Genomic DNA, 17,796 nt, shown 5'->3' with positions numbered 1-17,796 from the left:
CTTTTATTATGATGGAATTAAGGGTGATTTTCATCTGAATTTCGGAATTATCCGACATTCGGTATTACCCGAATACACCTTACATACCTATATTTTCATTTATTTGAACAATTTTGTTGTGGTTCAACTTTCAGTAGCTTATAATTTTATCACGCTGCTAAAATATTAGGTACAGAAGTAGTGCATTATTTTTCATCGTATTTTCACGGAAACGTAGTAACGTGTCTTGCTATTTCAGTCAGTCTCGGTACAAAAAGTAGAGGTTGACTGAAGTAGCATGACAAATACGAACATTTCCGAGAAAACATAATGGAAAACAATTATGCACTACATCTGTAAGCAATTTTATTTAGATAACGATGTAGACCTAGACACTCAGCGACTAGATTTTCGCAGTGGGTTGTTTTCTCCATGGACCAACGGCTACCTAAAGAATTAAGTTTATACAAAACTTATTTTTATATTCTCATTCCTTTACGCCGACTTGCAGTTAGCGTCTGTACATTCTGTCAATGTGGCACACACTGTCAATAATAATGACAGTATTCTTGTATACCTGTTAGTACTACTCTCGCTTAACAAATGTGTTTCATAATGGTGCTCCTACACTGGCTGTTATATGAATCGTATGAATTATTTCTTAAAATATTTTCCGAAAACCATGAAAGCGGCGTAAACACATGAATCAATTGCCTAAAAAATGTGTTTGAGCATGTTATGTTGTACGTGTAGTAGTACATATTAATTTTGGGTACCTATACGAGAATTAAATTGTAAAAAATGTATTTTAAGGTTTTAAACTTCTCTACTACGCATAGCACATAGCTCTGTCGTCGCGTATTGGAGTATATCTGTTAATAATTCGTCCATACTTCCGTCATTACTTTCTTTCAAAGGGAAGTACCTTTATTGACAGTGTGGCCACAAATTATTAGTAGTTGAACTAAGACTAGGTAGTTACGGTAAGGTTTTGGAAAATCTTAGAGGTTTTGAATAAAATATCCTGCCGAAAAGTTTATGCGTTTTATTATTAAAAATACCTCAAAATAAGCAACAAACAAATAACAATGTAAACCGCGGCTCGAAAGAACCACGTGTGAGCGGGAGAGAGAACGCTTTAGCAAACTACTTAAATAAGTTTTTTGCTTTTAACGTAAAAATAACCTTATAACGTAGGCATATAAGTTATTTTTTAAATGTTTTTACCGATCGACCACCATTTCAATATTCTTTGGGCTCTGAATAATTATTGATTGTAATATAAATAATTCCTCAAAATGCATATATATAACTAATATTAGTTCCCGGACTACCATTTTGTAATGGTTGATTTAGTTGAAATATAAATATCGATTTTAGCCCCAATAGCAAAAAACCAAGACGAAAGAAACTAATTTTACAAGGACAGAAGTTGTACACACGCCCAAAATATCTCTTTTTCGCTCTCGCTTATAGCTGCGTCCTTAACAGACGTATGGCGGACCACCCACTATCGAACGTGCGCCGGACCGCACCAAGGTCGCGGTCCAGTGCGGCCGTCTGTAAACACTTACCCCCTTATCCATAAAATGGGCCTGATTTAGTTAAATTGTTTTATCCCTTTCTTACAAATACATAAGTCAAAATGACAGATAAGGACAAATGTGCGCGTTTATGAATAAGGGGTTTTAATGTGACTCATTGACAGTTCATTGCCAATAGTTCTAATTCCCTTTGAGAAACTAAAACAAAAAATGCTTACAAAAAGCATTCTTTCTCCCGCCAACTCCAATGTGCATGTCATAGTACATATAATAGGAAACATCTATATCGTTACTAATATAATACTAGATCTACCACCCCTAGCGTATTTGATATACAATTCTTACATGTCTCATTATGATTTCAATAGATGGCAGCACCATCAGTAATAATATTTAGAACCCTTTAGGTTTATAGGGGAGCAAAAAAAGTAAGTGCTAATGCCAATTTTGATCCCTTTTGTGTGGGTCAAGATGATGTAATCGTTTTTTTTAATTGCATAATACAGTCATTTATCAATGAAACCACTGCACTGGTTATTGAACCGATATTTCAGATAATTTTTAATAGGGTAAGTAATAAAATCATATTAGTAATTTCTAGTATTAACTAGGCACATCGAGCTGCAAAACTGCCTACCCACTTTTAAAAAGGAATTCATCTTATGTGGGTATGCAGCTTTGTGTCTGTAGGTACACAATTAATATTATTACTGACAGTGTCCAGTCTATTATGGCACTTGCACAAGTTTTATGAAGAGCCTTCGTAATACAAAATGTATGACTAAATGATATGAAAACAGTCACAACGTCTCGTAATTCACTATTGCCGTCCTTTTCCACTCGTAAGGTAAATGCGGGAAAGACCGTCTACATGCTTTTTCGGTTTCGGCTAAGGCGAAAACCATAGGTGGGAACGGAAGATCCCATCGCTGTGTCTCACTCCAACCTATCGTTGTCGCCTTAGCTGAAGGCAGTCGCGCAATGTCGTGGCCTTGCCGTTAAGTTTGTACAGGTATACCTACTCCGCATACAGGTCGCTAGAACAGAAGGAGCGAAGCTCTTCCTTTCTGACTGTGTCTGAGCTACGTACGTATACAAATACGAGAGATTTTTCCCTATTACTAATAAGCTCTGTATTTTTAGGTATTTAAGAGCATTTCTCAAAAAGGTTGTACATTTCGATTGCCTCTTAGATTTCAATAAAAATTGGTATTCTGGTAAAGTACATCAAGCTGAACAGCTTCCACCATATTTCCCAAAATGTCCCAGAAAGTTTGTATGAAACATTCCTTTTTTGTTACCAGATTTCCTTACACATTTGGCAACCTATTTGAGAAATGCTCTTAAATAAAATCTATCCTCAACGGCTCCTTAAGCCAGTTGACGCTAGATGAAAACATTACATGATCAAATAATGTAGGTAAAAGTAAAGTCGTTCAGTGACTGATCCAGACGGTTTTGTATTTGGCTGGTTAACCAATAAATGTTATAACTACCCGAAAATTTACGCATTGTTTGTTTACTTTTATTTAAATACCTAAAGATACAGACCTATGACGGTTCTCCCAACTAAAAAATTTACATGCCGGTCTTTCCCACATTGACCGATTAATCAATAGATTCGAAAAAGAAAGCATGACAAAAATATATGCATCTTTATTCTTTAGTTTTACAATTATTTATTATTGTCAACTTTTCCATATATTGTTGACTTAGTACTTTTTCTACTAAAGTAAAGGCCGAAGAAAGAAAGTGATGTTATAGAAAGAGATAGTAATACAACATTATAATTTAATAAAAAAATGCATTCCAGCAATGCAAATTATTCGTTAAATAGTTCATTACAAGATTTTCAGAATGAGACTTCCAACAAAAATTATCACATAAAAAAATGACTTTTTGCATTTAGTCAATCTCTCTTGCACCATACATATCTATATTTTTATGTCTTTATTTGTAATCTAATAATCTTACACGGACTTGTGAAGGCGTTGCTAAGGCAGTATTTTAATATAAGCGAGAAAAAATGAAATTATATGAAATAAACGTATTTTACAATAAAAAAAAACCTTTTGCAATTTAAATTTAAATTACGATACATTCTCAGTGTAATGGGGTAATTCGTCAATTAGTGGCCCCTGTTTAATAACTGGCCACCCCACCTTATACTAAAAATGAATTCTATTCACCTAAAAACGGAATTCATTTTAGTACCTATAAGGTGGCTATAGCTATTGAAACCTTATACTTACTAAAATGAATTCTGTTTAAAGGTGAATATAATTCATTTTTAGTTTAAGGTGGCCAGTTATAACCCGGTGGCTACTAATTGACGAATTACCCTACATCCTAGCAATAAATTAAATTATAATAGTTATTTCAGTAGTGTTAACTCAAAAAAAATAAGGAGGAAGAGTATTTAATGATACTCTATGGGAGTGACAATCGAGTAATTCTAATAACAAAACTTCCGTGAGACTCAGCATATTAAATATATTAAGAACGGGTCACTCACGTATTTTAAGTCGAAAAACGCTCGACATGTTTCACTCCGTACCGAGGAGTGTCATCAGGAGCTTGCGTTTACGGTGACGGACCGGCGCCTCCTCCTCCGGACTCCTCGGGATGGGGGGTCTGGGTGACTCCTCGGTACGGAGTGAAACATGTCGAGCGTTTTTCGACTTAAAATACGTGAGTGACCCGTTCTTAATATATTTGACAATCGATTAATACTTTTTTTTTAACAAGTTCATCTCATATAATTTCATTAGTAACGAAATGCTTCCAGAAAGATTATTGTCGGGGACATATTCATTTTATTTACAAAGCTACGAAAATGCGCTTAAAATATGGGCCATTCCCAAATGAAATCATAGTAAATAGAGAAAAGTAGGTGACCCTAAAGCAAAACCAAGAAAACAAGAAGTGTTTACGCATAAAATATATAAATACTCAATAAATAATTAGTGGACATCTTACACAGATCAAACTAGCTCCAAACTAAGCAATACTTGTACTAAAAGTCCTAGGCGACGATATACATAGTTATACAAATAAATACATACGTATAATACTTATATAGAAAACACCCATGACTCAGGAACAAATATGTGTTCATCACAGAACCATCGGCTTCACAGGCAGGGTTTACTACCCACTAGGCCAGACGAGTCGCCTGTATCTGCAAGTGTCTACATATTTTTTTCAATGTAGGGTAATTCGTCAGTAACTGGTCACCTGTTAGTAACTGGCCACCCTAAACTAAAAATGAATTGTATTCACCTATAAACTGAATTCATTTTAGTATAAGGTGGCTAGTTATTGAAGGCTGGCCAGTTATTGAAACCTTATACTAAAAATAATTCAGTTTATAGGTGAATATAATTCATTTTTAGTTTAGGGTGGCCAGTTATTGGCCGGTGGCCAGTTGCTGGCGAATTACCCTATTGTTTAGTTATCTCTTTTATAATTATTTTAACAATTTGTTCAGTTGGTCTTGCTTTAGTTTTAGATAAATGTGCAATAAAAGCGCATTGGAAATGGCGCATTAAAAAAACCTACTTCATCTAAGTCACTATGGCTAATCGTAGGAACTAACGGCGATATGAAACAATCCTTTAAATGGGTTCTAGAGTAAATCCACTCTTAAAATTAAAGCCCCCAGCGGTCGGCAACCTTTTAGCAGCCAAGGGCCACATAGTAGTTAAGTAAGTTGACGCGGGCCGCACTTTTGTTAATGTGCGACTTTATCAGACATTGATGTTTGACAATATTACATACAAAATAGCCAGGGGGGCTCGCGGGCCGCGAGTGAGAGGTTTGCGGGCCGCTTCGTATAGGCCGGGTCGTATAGGATGCTACACGGATCCAAATTGTACGGATGATCCATCGAATCCGGTTTTCATACTAGTTGGATCCGGATCGCAAATCCTTATTTTCCCTAATAGACACATTTATATGTGTGCCTAAAAATATTAGTACAGATGTAGGTGCTTAATTGTTTTCCATCGTATTTTCTCGGAAACGTCCGTATTTGTCATGCTACTTCAGTCAACCTCAGTACTTTTTGTACTGAGACTGACTGAAATGGCAAGACATGTTCGTACGTTTCCGTGAAAATACGATGGAAAACAATTATGCACTACATTTATAGTGGGGATTAATTTTAAGATTGGTTATACTTTCGTTAACCGGTTTTCGTTTAGCACAGCATATAACCCAAAAATTCGTTTCAGAAATTCATACTTTGAGCTGAAAACAATAGAACTATCATAAATCCTTTATTCACCAATAAAATGTGTATTCGGAGCGTATAAACAATATGTAACTTAATTAGTTATAGTTATAGATACAGACTTGACGCGCCGGGCGTCGAAAATAGGTATCCTATCGTTGGCATCCTACCCAAGGTTGGACCTCTAACCTTATGTTAGGCCCCATTCGCACGGCAGCTTTTTCAACGCGCTTTAAAAAAGCGTTTGAACTCGGAGTAATTAACAACGGAGACGCCATGTCTAAAATTTTCGGTACAAAATAGTCTGCCGTTTTTTGCGGGGGAGGGGCACATCAAATGTATAGGTACGTCATGTCAGATAAACGTCAGTCCATACATACGGTTGACGTGGTTGACCATTGGCCGCCTATTTTCGACAGAGGGAAACGCCTGTTAATTGCGGCTCCATTGTTAATTACTCCGAGCGTTTGAATGACACAAATGGATAGCCATGTATGTATTCACACGACAGCGGCGGCGCTTTTTATCAAGCGTTGTTGGATTTTCGACTTTAAGTCTTGGACGTTAAATCGGATTTAGAGTGCGGACAGAGCTTCAAGCGCTTTTTTAACGCGCGTTGAATAAGCTGTCGTGCGAATGGGGGCTTAAGGCAGCATACTTTTCTACAAAAGTGCCAATGACTGCTACATTTCAGTGCAAATTAATGGGTAGTTTACCCTACTCATGACGTCACGAAAAAGCGAGACATGATATGGGGTTTACGTTTTTATTTTAGATTATAGAGTGTTATGGAGTTTTTATACTTTAATTATTGTAAAATATATTTTTAATTATTTATATAATGTGATGCATTGTAATTTATGTCCAAATAAATATTAGCAAATATCGACATCAGGACATTATTAATATTATTATATATAAAAAATGCTCCTGAGCGGAATGAAAAATACATAAGTATTTATTGAGGGCTAAATTTCACAATTCAATTAAATAATAACTAAAACATAAAACCATACTCGTTATTGTATTTTGATATGGGTATATACACCTAACATAAAATAAAGCCATACATATAGCAATAAAAACATGGTTCACATTAAGTAAGCGTCGAATTAATTGAAAAATTAAATAATATCTCAACAACACTCGATAGTCTATGCCACAAACATAACCCTAATAATTCTAAAGCTTAAAAAAACCAAGCACCAAGCGAGTTCGCTTGCGTAGGTATAATGCCGGCAGCGATGTCTATGCATTAAATCAGGGGTCGGCAAACCTCGGCCCGCGAGCCACATGCGGAGGAGGTACAATAGCGGCTTTACGTCACCCATAAAATTTACTGCAGTTGGCTCATCTTCACAAGTTTGCCGACCCCTGCATTAGATAAAAAAAAACAATAATCTAAGAGTTGTCAATCCAACCGTCGTTTCACCGGCGCGTGCGGTCAACGACCCGGGAATTAATCGTATAGATAGCATACTGCCAGGGTTGGGCAAAATACTGGCTTCCACGTATTACAAATACAAATTACAAAATACATTTTTAAAAGAAATTTGAAATACCAAATACAAACTACTTTGGAGACTGGTATTTGAAATACAAATTACAGTGTTTAAAATAATGTATTTCAAATACAAAATACTTTTCATTTTTTTTGTTTAATCATTTAGTTTTTTTAACGAATATCATTTCCTATAAAAACGTATAGGGTCATTGCGCTTGTTTTCGTCCAGCTCTAGTTTTCATCCACTTGACGAAATTTGAATATAAACCTACATTGCTGCAAATAGTAAATTAAAAATGAAATATATTATTTGCCTATCTGTCAAGTGGTCGAAAACTAGAGCATGGACGGAAACTACTGCAATGACTCTATCCCCTGGCTGTTGACGAAAAGTTCCGCGCAGAATAAATAACTCGCGCATTGTACCTATTTGCCCTCGTACAAGTCGTACATTATATTTAAAAAAAAAACGTTCCTTTTTAGGATTATGATCCTATGGAATTTAATAAAATGTATTTTGTAGAAATGTATTTTGAAGCTTGAAGTATTTGAAATACAAGATACATGTGAGTGCAATATTTGAAATACAAATACAAAATACTAAAATGTATTTCAAATACATGTAATTGAAATACTGCCCAACCCTGCTTACTGCAAAGACATAAGATAGACCTTGTAATGGCATGCCATTTTAAATAATTATAACGATTATCGACGACGTTTGTAGAGGCTAATAAGTTCCTCCTCGGCGATGGAAATCTGTCTGAAGCCGACCATGCTCTTGTCATTGTAAATTCATCTTTATCACGAAGATATACGATTCACCGATGTGTGGCTGCTAGTTTAGTCGACGATGGAAATCTGCGCGTACCCGATCAGTCCCTTCTCGTCGGGGGGCTCTATGGGCGCGGCGTCCAGACGGAACGTGGCGGTTCGAATGGGGCCAGCCTCGCCCGGGGACAGCCAGTTGTCCACCAACCTGCAAATTAAACAAACCACGTTTATTGTCTATGTATAAACGAGGATAAGGTTTTTGGCAAAAAAATTAAGTTTTGATATAGCCTGTCCGATTTCTAAGATCAAGTACGCCATACATTGACTATGGCGTACTTGATCTTAGCAAAGCGGACAGACTATACAATACAAGCTTTTATTGTTTACTGTGGTTCTCTTTCGACGGGCGACTCATAGTTAATAGAATTAGGCGTTACTTTGCGGAAATCCATATTAATTAAAACCAAAATATTACCCGTTATACGAAAGTAAGTATAACGGGTTAGCACTGATTGACTAGCACGTTATTTCGCGGATTAGCAAAGTAATATTTTGGTTTTGATTGGGCAACTAATACCCTTCGATTCTAACAAGCCTAACACAAGTTTTAACTCGATCGAATAATGACAAGTGGGTTTAATTTACCTGAAAGATCTGACCGGAACATACATACATTGCAAGTTAAACAAAAGCTTGTCAAAATGGACTAATATAGTCACGGGTACATCCGTAAAGTTGCAGACGACGGAAAAAATCTAGAGCTTACTCGAACCGGACATAATTCATTTCTTATCTGGAGCACCAGACTGATGATTGGAAGTTCTTCAGAACTGTTTCCTAGGGAGCCTATAATGAAGTCTCCGGCACTGGTGGTTGGTTTGTCCTCGTCTTCAGAGGAGTCAGCTTGGGCGATGTTCATGGGTATCATTGAACTAATGGCTACTAAGTCTACTAACTCACCTTTGTAAGTGCACCGCTACGGCGCCAGCATCTCTCTGCTCCACCAAGCCCGCTCCAACCAGCTCCGTAGCAATACCGTCCGCAGAATCCTTCCCCGGAGCGAACTCGAACCGGATATCATTCAGCTCATTCCTATCATTCCTCATCCGGAGCACCAGGTTGATGAGCGGAGGTTCTTCGCTGCTGGTTCCTAGGGAGCCTATGGTGAAGGTTCCGGCGCCGGTGGTGGGTTCGTCCTCGTCGTCGGAGGAGTCAGCGCGGGCGAGGGTGTTCATGGGGCGGTCGCGGGCGGCGTTGTCTTCGTCGTCGTCGTTTTCGTCGTCGCTTTCCCATACCCATTCGCCTAGAAATTGTATAATGAATTGGTCAGTCAGTGAACAGTGACTGATCATTTGTAGCGCTTATTGCAAGGGCAGAAGGTTCACAGGTGGTTAGTTAACAATGTTATGGTTAAGTATGTATGTTTTCACAGTGAGAGCGAACTCGATTCTGACTGATTTTCTTTTAAAACAGTTGAAGCATTCTATGCTACAAATCTCATATTTTGGTTTCCTCTTCAGATCTCAGATTGATTTTATCCTACCAGTCCCCAAGAATAAGTGGGAATAGTTTCATTTGCAACTATGATCATGGAAACAGTTGAGAATAGTTTCATTTATCCTAGCATATGTCATTTACTTCGAGATATGATATGGATACCAAAATTGGCCCATTATTGCAGTGCACAGGGCACACTTCAAGTAGAAGGATATACACCAAACTGAATGTTATTCTAGAAAATAAAAGACAACACGTACCTGTCTCCATCCGATGCAGCCGCCCTGAAGCGCCGGGCTGCCGACGCGACGCCTTGTGTGCTCTCGTCTCCATGCTGGGCCCCGTCGACACCAGCGTCTGCACCAAATACTTCCTGTCCTTAGCCTTCTTGAAGAACGCATGCTTCAACAGCTCGGTCGACGACGGCCGCTTCGTCGGATCCTTTTGCAAACACTCGGATATCATTTTCCTAAACGTCTTCCCATAGGCTTTGTACTGGTCTTTTTCTTCCGCTCCTGTATCAAGAGTTGGAGGCTCGTTTTGAAGAGTTAACATTAAAACTTTCATAGGAGGATACTTGTGGTACGGCGCTGTGCCGGTAGCCATTTCTATAGCAGTTATTCCGAACGACCATATGTCCGCTTTGAAGTCGTAGCCGTGGTTTTGCTCCATAACTTCTGGTGCCATCCAGCATGGGGTGCCTACGAAAGTATGGCGGACTTTCTGTCGTGACAAATCCCGACCGGTTGCCAGCCAAGCTGACACTCCGAAGTCAGCTATCTGTACCGCACCGTCGTCACCTAGGAGTATATTCCCCGCTTTGATATCTCGGTGGATCTGTCCGTTCTGATGGAAATATTCAAGGCCACGTAGAACTTCTTTAAGAACGGTAGCTATTGTAGCTTCATCGAAAACTCCGTGACGGCAATTCGTCGCGCGGACTTTATGCTTTATTATATCGAGGAGCGAACCGCCTTCTAAAAGCCGTAGAACTAACCAAAGCTCCTCACGGACGACAAAAGACGTGTAATACGTTACTACATTCTCGTGGTTACATGAGGACATAGCTTGGATTTCTTTTAAAAGCTCATCCATGGAAGTATTCCATTTGTCGAGATTGATTCGCTTGATGGCACATTTCTCGTTCCTAGGTTTACACAAAGCTGCATGAACCACAGCGGTCGCACCAACACCAATTACTTCTAACAACTCATAGTCTTCTTGGCTATTAGGCCAAGCGCTCGCCATTTTGAATACTAAAGAGTTCACGTAAAATACAAGTTATGCTACAGGGATGATCCGATCGCCCATATCTATGTGGTTGTCAAGTTTGCAGTTTTTAATGACAAACTGCTTAGCGGTGCTTGCTTCGAAACGGTGTAGTGTTTGACAGCTTTCTCTTATTTCTCGCACTGTCTTGTCTTTTTGTATGATTTGACCATCATTTAAGTAGTCTACATTTGATGGATAGAGCTCGTCACCTAAAAAAATGTAGATTATTACAGCTGCTTTCAAGAAGGAAGGATAGAAGAAGGAAGAGAGTTTGAATATTGTATCAATATGTATGTACTAATTTTGGCTTAATTTCTATCAATTGTTTGAAAGAGAATGAAAAAAAAGAGTATTAAACGCTTTGGAACCATTTTCATGAATTAGTATTAGAAGAAAAAAAATTGTTTACTTCAAAGTGTTCAAAATTTTATTCCATTATAAAGTAGTTCATTCAAAATTAGATTTATTTTGTCCTTATAAAAGGAACTCTGGACTTAGGTGGATATATTTATATATTTATTTATACCTGGCAACAGATGTAGCTCGCCATCCCTAGCCTTCAGTATCACGGGGTACAGCAGGGCATTCCCCCCAGAGCTCCGCTTCGCCGCGAACCGTATGAGTTCCTCGCAGTCCGGGGCGTGACGCAGGCGGTTCAACTCGTAGCTCTGCGGTGGGAAGAGCACCAGCTCGCTCTTGTGATACTTTGCTAGGATGTCGTCAGGGCTCGCCCACTGGAAAAATAAAAATTTCAATCAGTCATCTACTCATCTATGACCAATGACCGTCTAAGTTACAAGAGTGACTAGACTTTTTTTGGATTTAGTCCTCAGATTTCTTACATTTTGCTTCCCTGCAAAGTAATTGGTAAATAGGTGAAAAATTCGTTTCGTTTTATTGTGATGGAGTGGAGCTTATTTGTATGGGGTGAAATTTAGTTTCTAATTTTTATCTAGAGAATTATAATCTACAGTTAGAAAGACATCCAATAGCACTCAATTTTAATTTTTTATTGGATAAAAGACAATAACAGAAGCGTGACGGAGTGGTCAGAAACAAGACAACGAAAAGAATTTTGACCCAAATATAAAATTATTTTTGTGCAACGAGACTTTCCTACTAGTCTTTGGTAAGACACGGGTCTCAAATCTCCATACTCTGGGTTAAAGGCCTGGTCCGAAAATAGCCAAATGTGTCTCCTCAAAATATCTTAAAATTAATATAAAAGAAGGTAAGTTAATATCTAGGGGTTTAAAGAGCACGAGAGAACACTGCATAGAAAGAACGCTAAACGTGAACTGAATTAAACTCAAGAGTTGACATCCAAATATGTACCGCCAGATCTACCTCCTCCTGACGTAATGATTTCACAGAATGACGTGAGTTCTGTTGCTTTTGGGAAGAAGCCCGTTATAATTCACCTAATAACGTCACAAATGATATCAATTATGTGAGTCAAATGTTGATGTTGAGTGAACCGCCCACTGAGGACGAAATAGACTGAGATGGTACGTGAATATGAAAAGTGGGACGGGTTTTGTCCATATAACTGGTGGCCTAGCTTTTCGCGGACACAATCTTTAGGAATCATAGTTATAATAAAAACCGGCCAAGTGCGTGTCGTGGCCATGCATAATGAATAAATAAATAAATATTATAGGACAATTGTACACAGATCGACCTAGTCCCGCAGTAAGCTCAATAAGGCTTGTGTTGTGGGCACTAGATAGGGTTGCCAGATCGAAAGGCGCTATTATCGGGAAAAACTGTATATTTTTCGGGATTTTGGGACTTAAGTCGGGAAAAAGTAATTGTAAAAACAACGATATTTTACATTATTGGCACTACGTTACCTGCTCTGCCCATAGACGTTTTCATATAGAAATAGTATAAATTGATAAATTCTTTGAGATCTTGAACAGTCTCTCGTTCATCGCTCGACGCGGGTCGCCCGCTCGCTCGACGATAGTTCGGAATTTGAAATTATTGTTTTATAACGTGAAGCTGTTTTGGAGCATTCCATGAAATTGTCTACCGTTGTCCCGTACAAACGCGAAGTTTCTGAAGATTTAAAGGTGTAAGAGTTTCCTTTTCTATGACAAATGGTCAAAAATATGCACAGAAAAATAATCGCCTGCTTTAAATGCCGAGAAAAAAGTCGCAACACAGGAAATACAATGCGTTTGTACGGGACAGCCCGTGGAATGCTCCTTTTTCGGGACAGTTTTCACTTTATCGGGAATCGGGAACACATGCTCAAAATCGGGAGAATCCCGCCAAATCCCGACCATCTGGCAACCCTAGCACTAGACGACAGTCGATGGAGCAACTGTCCATCCGTCTGTCAGTCGTATGCCACAGCCAATTTCTATGAAAACTACAGGTGTATTTAAATGAAATTTGGAACGTAGGTATATTTTGTGAGCCGCTACTTAATTGAAGTTAAAATTACAAATAACCTATTTCAGACGTGACGACACCCGATCCTTTAAAAAAATAGATTAAAAAGAAACTATTTCAGTACACATATCAATTTATACCTGCACATGAACCACCTCGTTGCTTGACTCCAAGTTCTCAGGCCTCTGGTCTTAACTGGTGACAAAGAAGGCTGGGTCGAATCTCTTTGGGAAGTGTACCAGAGTCAGCCAGTTGCTCCGGTAGTGCAGAACTCAGTTGTAGGGGTAGCAGCCGAGGGTCTTGCAGAGTAATATATAACAAATGAATTTATACCTGCACATGAACCACTTCACTACTTGACTCCAGGTCCTCAGGCCGATTGTCTAAGGTGGTGACAAAGAAGGCTGTGTCGAACCTCTTCGGGAAGTGAATAGGAGTCAGCCAGTTGCTCCGGTAGTGCAGGGCTCAGATGTCAGGTAGCAGCCAAGGGTGTTGCAAAGTAATATATAACAAATGAATTTATACCTGCACATGAACCACTTCACTACTTGACTCCAGGTCCTCAGGCCGATTGTCTAAGGTGGTGACGAAGAAGGCGGTGTCGAACCTTTTCGGGAAGTGAATAGGAGTCAGCCAGTTGCTCCAGTAGTGTAGAGACCAGATGTCGGGGTAGCAGCCGAGGGTCTTACAGAGGGTTAGAAGCTCCTCAGGGTTCTTGCTTATCTGGGAATGTTTACAATGTAAATAGAAATAAACTATAAATAGTTTTAATGGTGAAATTATTGTTATTATAAAAACACAACACAAATTTTTAGTGCATCCTATCGCTTACCAGTTTTTTAACATTATTTTGATGATTTATATGGTGTCTAATGATTTATACTAAATTACTGATAGGTAGTTTCTAGAACTTGTGTACGAAATATAATTTTATATTTAGTAACCTTGCTAGCATTTAATGATAAAAGATGGACACTTAAAACAACAACATGGTCAGGGCCTATAGCACAAGGAAAAAGGAAACCAGGCAAGCCACGAAGGCGTTGGGCAGAAGATATTCATAAGGTCGCAGGTGCAAGCTGGATGGAGTCAGCCAAAGACCCTGAAAAATGGCATGGGTTGGAGGAGGCTTTTACCCAAACGGGGTCCATATAAAACTATCATAGTTTCATGTCAAATAATATATTTATAAAACTGTTAAAACTATGGAAGAAATAAAGCTTTAATAATAATAATAAAACCTTGCTAGGTTTTGTGGAGAAGGGGTGGTTAGAGTAGCGCTACCGCTACCTCATTTTTCACAAAAATAGTCACAATGGTTGTCAATTTGCGGAAAATGGCCAGTAAAACTAAGTACATACGTATTGCTACATATCCTACCTTGCTCTGCCAATGCTTAACATCCAGACCTGGCAGGATACTAGCTGATAGGCTGCTCCTGTCTTTCTGATGTTCAGTACTGGCCAGGAGAAGGCCTAGCTCTTCAAATGTCTCCCGGATTGCAGTTATCCGCAATGCAATGTGTCTACAACAATAATAATATTTATTTTAGTAAAATTAAGGATATAATTATTTGATGTCTTATTAATGATGCTTACTATTATCAAAGACATATGTAACTTCGTATAAGATGAATAAAGTCTAAGGAAAAAACGTGCCTCGGAAATCAAGAAAAAGTCATTCTCGCATAGATGGCGCACACACCTTTGGCCTATTCTCGGCTAGATGGCGTGACGACACTGTTTCATATTTAAGAATTTTAACACATAGATATCAGTGAATGAACATGGGTCAAAATGTTATAAAAATTATAAAATCATTTATCCGTATATATTCATTTTTTTCATAAATTTATATGTGTTTATTTTGAGATTATAGTCGTGTGTCGATAGATGGCGGTAAATGTACTGTGACTACAACATTTACTATGACAGGACCCCTCTACACTATCTATTCTTTTTGCTATTATGTTGAAGGCTCCTATAGACCATGCAACACATGGCATGCGATTTTAGATAATCGCTGGCTAAGTAGGGTCGCAATCACTGCAATGTATTACAAATCATATGTCACTGCACCTGCAATTATGTGAAACTGCATGAGGCCATGCGCTTGGGGCTTGTGCACAAATCACGCGAGGTTCGATCATGGGGTCGGGGTGTCACGAAAAAATCACGATAGATCACGTTGGGGGAGGGGGGTATAAGAAAACCTCACGTGTATTTTTCTACAGTGAACGAAACTAAGAAAAAAAAAACCTACCACATGAGTAGATACTTTTTCTCGGTTTCGTTAAACATAAATCTTCACTCTGCACTTCAAATTAGCGAGTCTATTTGACGAAAATAGAAAAATAAACAAGATTTTCTATATATAATACTATTTATCTTAAAAATAGGTCGAATGAAAAAATTTCAAAAAAATACACGTGAGGTTGTGTCCCGGTAGGGGGGTGGCCAAAAACCTCAACCAATATCACCAAGGGGGAGGGGGGGTCAAAAAGTAGCCGAAAACACCTCGCGTGATTTGTGCACAACCTCTTGGCGAGAAACAGAAGCCCATAGAGGAACCTGGACTACAACAGAAGGACATTATATCTCAGATATCACAATCCTCAGCATTGACTCGAAGACTGAAGATGTTACATGGAGTAAATTATTAAGTGACTTTAAATGCGTTATTTTATGAAGAAAAAAATAATAGCTGTAGGACTTATGGTTAATATTTTTCAAATGTATTAAATACTTATGCGGTTTTGTTGTGTTAACACAAATGCAGTCGCGCTATTATATTTATTTTATTTATAATATTACTCTTTAACCTCTTGATCTCAATGCCAATATACAATAAGACATGTGAGACAGTCTTTGTGTCAAGAAACTTGTGAAAGTTTGCCTTTTGCTAACTGAAAAATGAAGGTTGTTTTGACATTGTATTTCAGATATTGACATTGAGGCTGTGATAATGTAACTGGTACTTTAGGCTACTTAAAAAAAGAAAATGAAAGTGTAATAAAAAAACAAAAATGCATGAAATAAAGGCTATTAAGGTAAACATACTAGTGCTCGACATGCTAATGCCCAGTAGATGACACCTTGCTGTCACTTCTATTGACAATGACTTAAGTTTCAAGATCTGGGACCGCATCAAGCACCAGTATGTTTACCTTACTATTACTTTAGGCAATTTGGTATAAAATTTTGTCAAAGCACTATCTATTGGAGCAACAGTAAGCAAGATGCCTTGCTAAGCATTGCACTAGCATAAGTGTTGCTAAAGTTTCTTTGCTAAGCATTGCACTAGCATAAGTGTTGCTAAAGTTTGTATAAGTACTTTTGGTTTTATAGATATATTCCATTTTCAAAATTACCCCGCTCTGAAGTGGGGTAACTTGCACCTTATTATTAAAGTCGGGTTGCTGTGTGTTACCTGTAACTTCCAATTTATTTGGTACAAAATTGAGACTAGAAACATGACCAACATTAAAAGTCAGGTCTACACACAACATTTTTTAAGGTTAAAATATTACAAATAAACATTAATATGTTTGCTATGGCATTAAATTAATTGGACTCACTACAAGTATACTCAATGTAAGTTGTGATGTTATGGTCACCGGTGCATGGTACTTATGGTGATGGCCAAATCTTAAAGTTTAAAAAGCATGGTAACTAATTGCCACTACATAAGCGCACAAAAAACACACAAAACTAACCTCATTTGCAAATACTTATACTCACAAAGGCTGTAAATATGTATGTAATTTGTTTGATCAGGTACGTTTGATCATACTCTCAGATGCATTGAGATTTAGCCAATAGGAGATTTGGAATATTTACTTAGGCACAGAATACACACAGATAATTGTAAAACCAAATATACCTAGATAAAAAGTAGTTCCTTGCAAGGATTAGCTGTTTTAACACTCCTTGAGCTGCATTAACACTTCATTATCATCTGTAAAGGCCTACAATTTACATTAAAGCAATGTTTACATTACCTTTTGACGGGGTTATCACGTAGTATCGGTGTGACCGGAGCCCCGGGGCCGTGGAACGCCTCAAAGTGCCTCTGGCCGAAGCCGAAACTCCTAAACAACTTCAGCCACTCGTCACTCGCGTCCGAGGGCTCAGTGACACCCCCGGGGAACACGACGCTGTTTGCGAACGATGCGCTCGCCGTACGTGTCTGGAACAGTATGTCGTAGTTTACACACTCACGCGGAACCACAACCTTCTTCTTACTGAGCACTATTAACGTCGCAGCGTCACGCCAACTGGTTCTAATGACATTATTCATAATGAGCACCCGATACTGCGCCGAAAACTTGGTAAATAACCAGCCTACAAGGTCTCATTATCTGTTACGTAGCAGTTGGCGTTCGGTACTTACCTACACAAATAGTACGTCGCCTAACTAAAATTCTTATCATTAGTTTGTTTCTAAGATGGCATAGCGTAGAGACCAATACAAAAATAGCATACAATTGACATTCACTCACATTTTTATAATTCCAGAAACTTTTTATTTGTTTTATCCACTTGTAAGAATCTCGTACTGGGTCGCGTAAAGAAATTGAATTATAGTATGGC

The 17,796-nt window shown here is 38.3% G+C and overlaps 2 protein-coding genes and 1 long non-coding RNA gene across 3 annotated transcripts in view; 1 reads left to right on the top strand and 2 right to left on the bottom strand.

Annotated features, from left to right (window-relative positions):
• LOC134680375 (uncharacterized) overlaps positions 1-17,796 on the top strand; it is a 327,839-nt gene that overhangs the window by 36,353 nt on the left and 273,690 nt on the right. The gene's annotated exons all lie outside the window — the stretch shown is intronic.
• LOC134680346 (STE20/SPS1-related proline-alanine-rich protein kinase-like) lies at positions 1,010-10,780 on the bottom strand. The gene is made up of 3 exons (XM_063539469.1): positions 9,793-10,780; positions 8,996-9,338; positions 1,010-8,240 (listed from the first exon to the last, which is right to left on the bottom strand). Exons 1-3 carry the CDS (start codon positions 10,778-10,780, stop codon positions 8,105-8,107), a joined length of 1,467 nt encoding a protein of 488 aa, XP_063395539.1. The 3' UTR covers positions 1,010-8,104.
• LOC134680373 (acyl-coenzyme A diphosphatase NUDT19-like) lies at positions 10,814-17,518 on the bottom strand. The gene is made up of 5 exons (XM_063539499.1): positions 17,205-17,518; positions 14,585-14,729; positions 13,730-13,927; positions 11,331-11,538; positions 10,814-11,013 (listed from the first exon to the last, which is right to left on the bottom strand). The coding sequence occupies exons 1-5, from the start codon at positions 17,501-17,503 to the stop codon at positions 10,814-10,816; spliced, it is 1,050 nt and encodes a 349-aa protein (XP_063395569.1). The 5' UTR covers positions 17,504-17,518.

Source organism: Cydia fagiglandana, chromosome 3 (assembly GCF_963556715.1).
Source record: "Cydia fagiglandana chromosome 3, ilCydFagi1.1, whole genome shotgun sequence".
Classification (NCBI taxonomy): Eukaryota; Metazoa; Arthropoda; class Insecta; order Lepidoptera; family Tortricidae; genus Cydia; species Cydia fagiglandana.
The sequence above is the reverse complement of the archived record's forward strand: the minus strand, read 5'-3'. Positions and strand labels throughout refer to the sequence as shown.

Coding starts and splice junctions, on each gene's coding strand:
- LOC134680346 (XM_063539469.1), bottom strand. CDS start 10,780: ATGGCGAGCGCTTGGCCTAATAGCCAAGAAGACTATGAGTTGTTAGAA. Junction 9,339..9,792: donor GCTGCATCGGATGGAGACAG/GTACGTGTTGTC, acceptor TACAATTTCTAG/GCGAATGGGTATGGGAAAGC. Junction 8,241..8,995: donor GTAGCGGTGCACTTACAAAG/GTGAGTTAGTAG, acceptor TTTAATTTGCAG/GTTGGTGGACAACTGGCTGT.
- LOC134680373 (XM_063539499.1), bottom strand. CDS start 17,503: ATGAATAATGTCATTAGAACCAGTTGGCGTGACGCTGCGACGTTAATA. Junction 14,730..17,204: donor CGTGATAACCCCGTCAAAAG/GTAATGTAAACA, acceptor TTATTGTTGTAG/ACACATTGCATTGCGGATAA. Junction 13,928..14,584: donor TTAAGCATTGGCAGAGCAAG/GTAGGATATGTA, acceptor AAACATTCCCAG/ATAAGCAAGAACCCTGAGGA.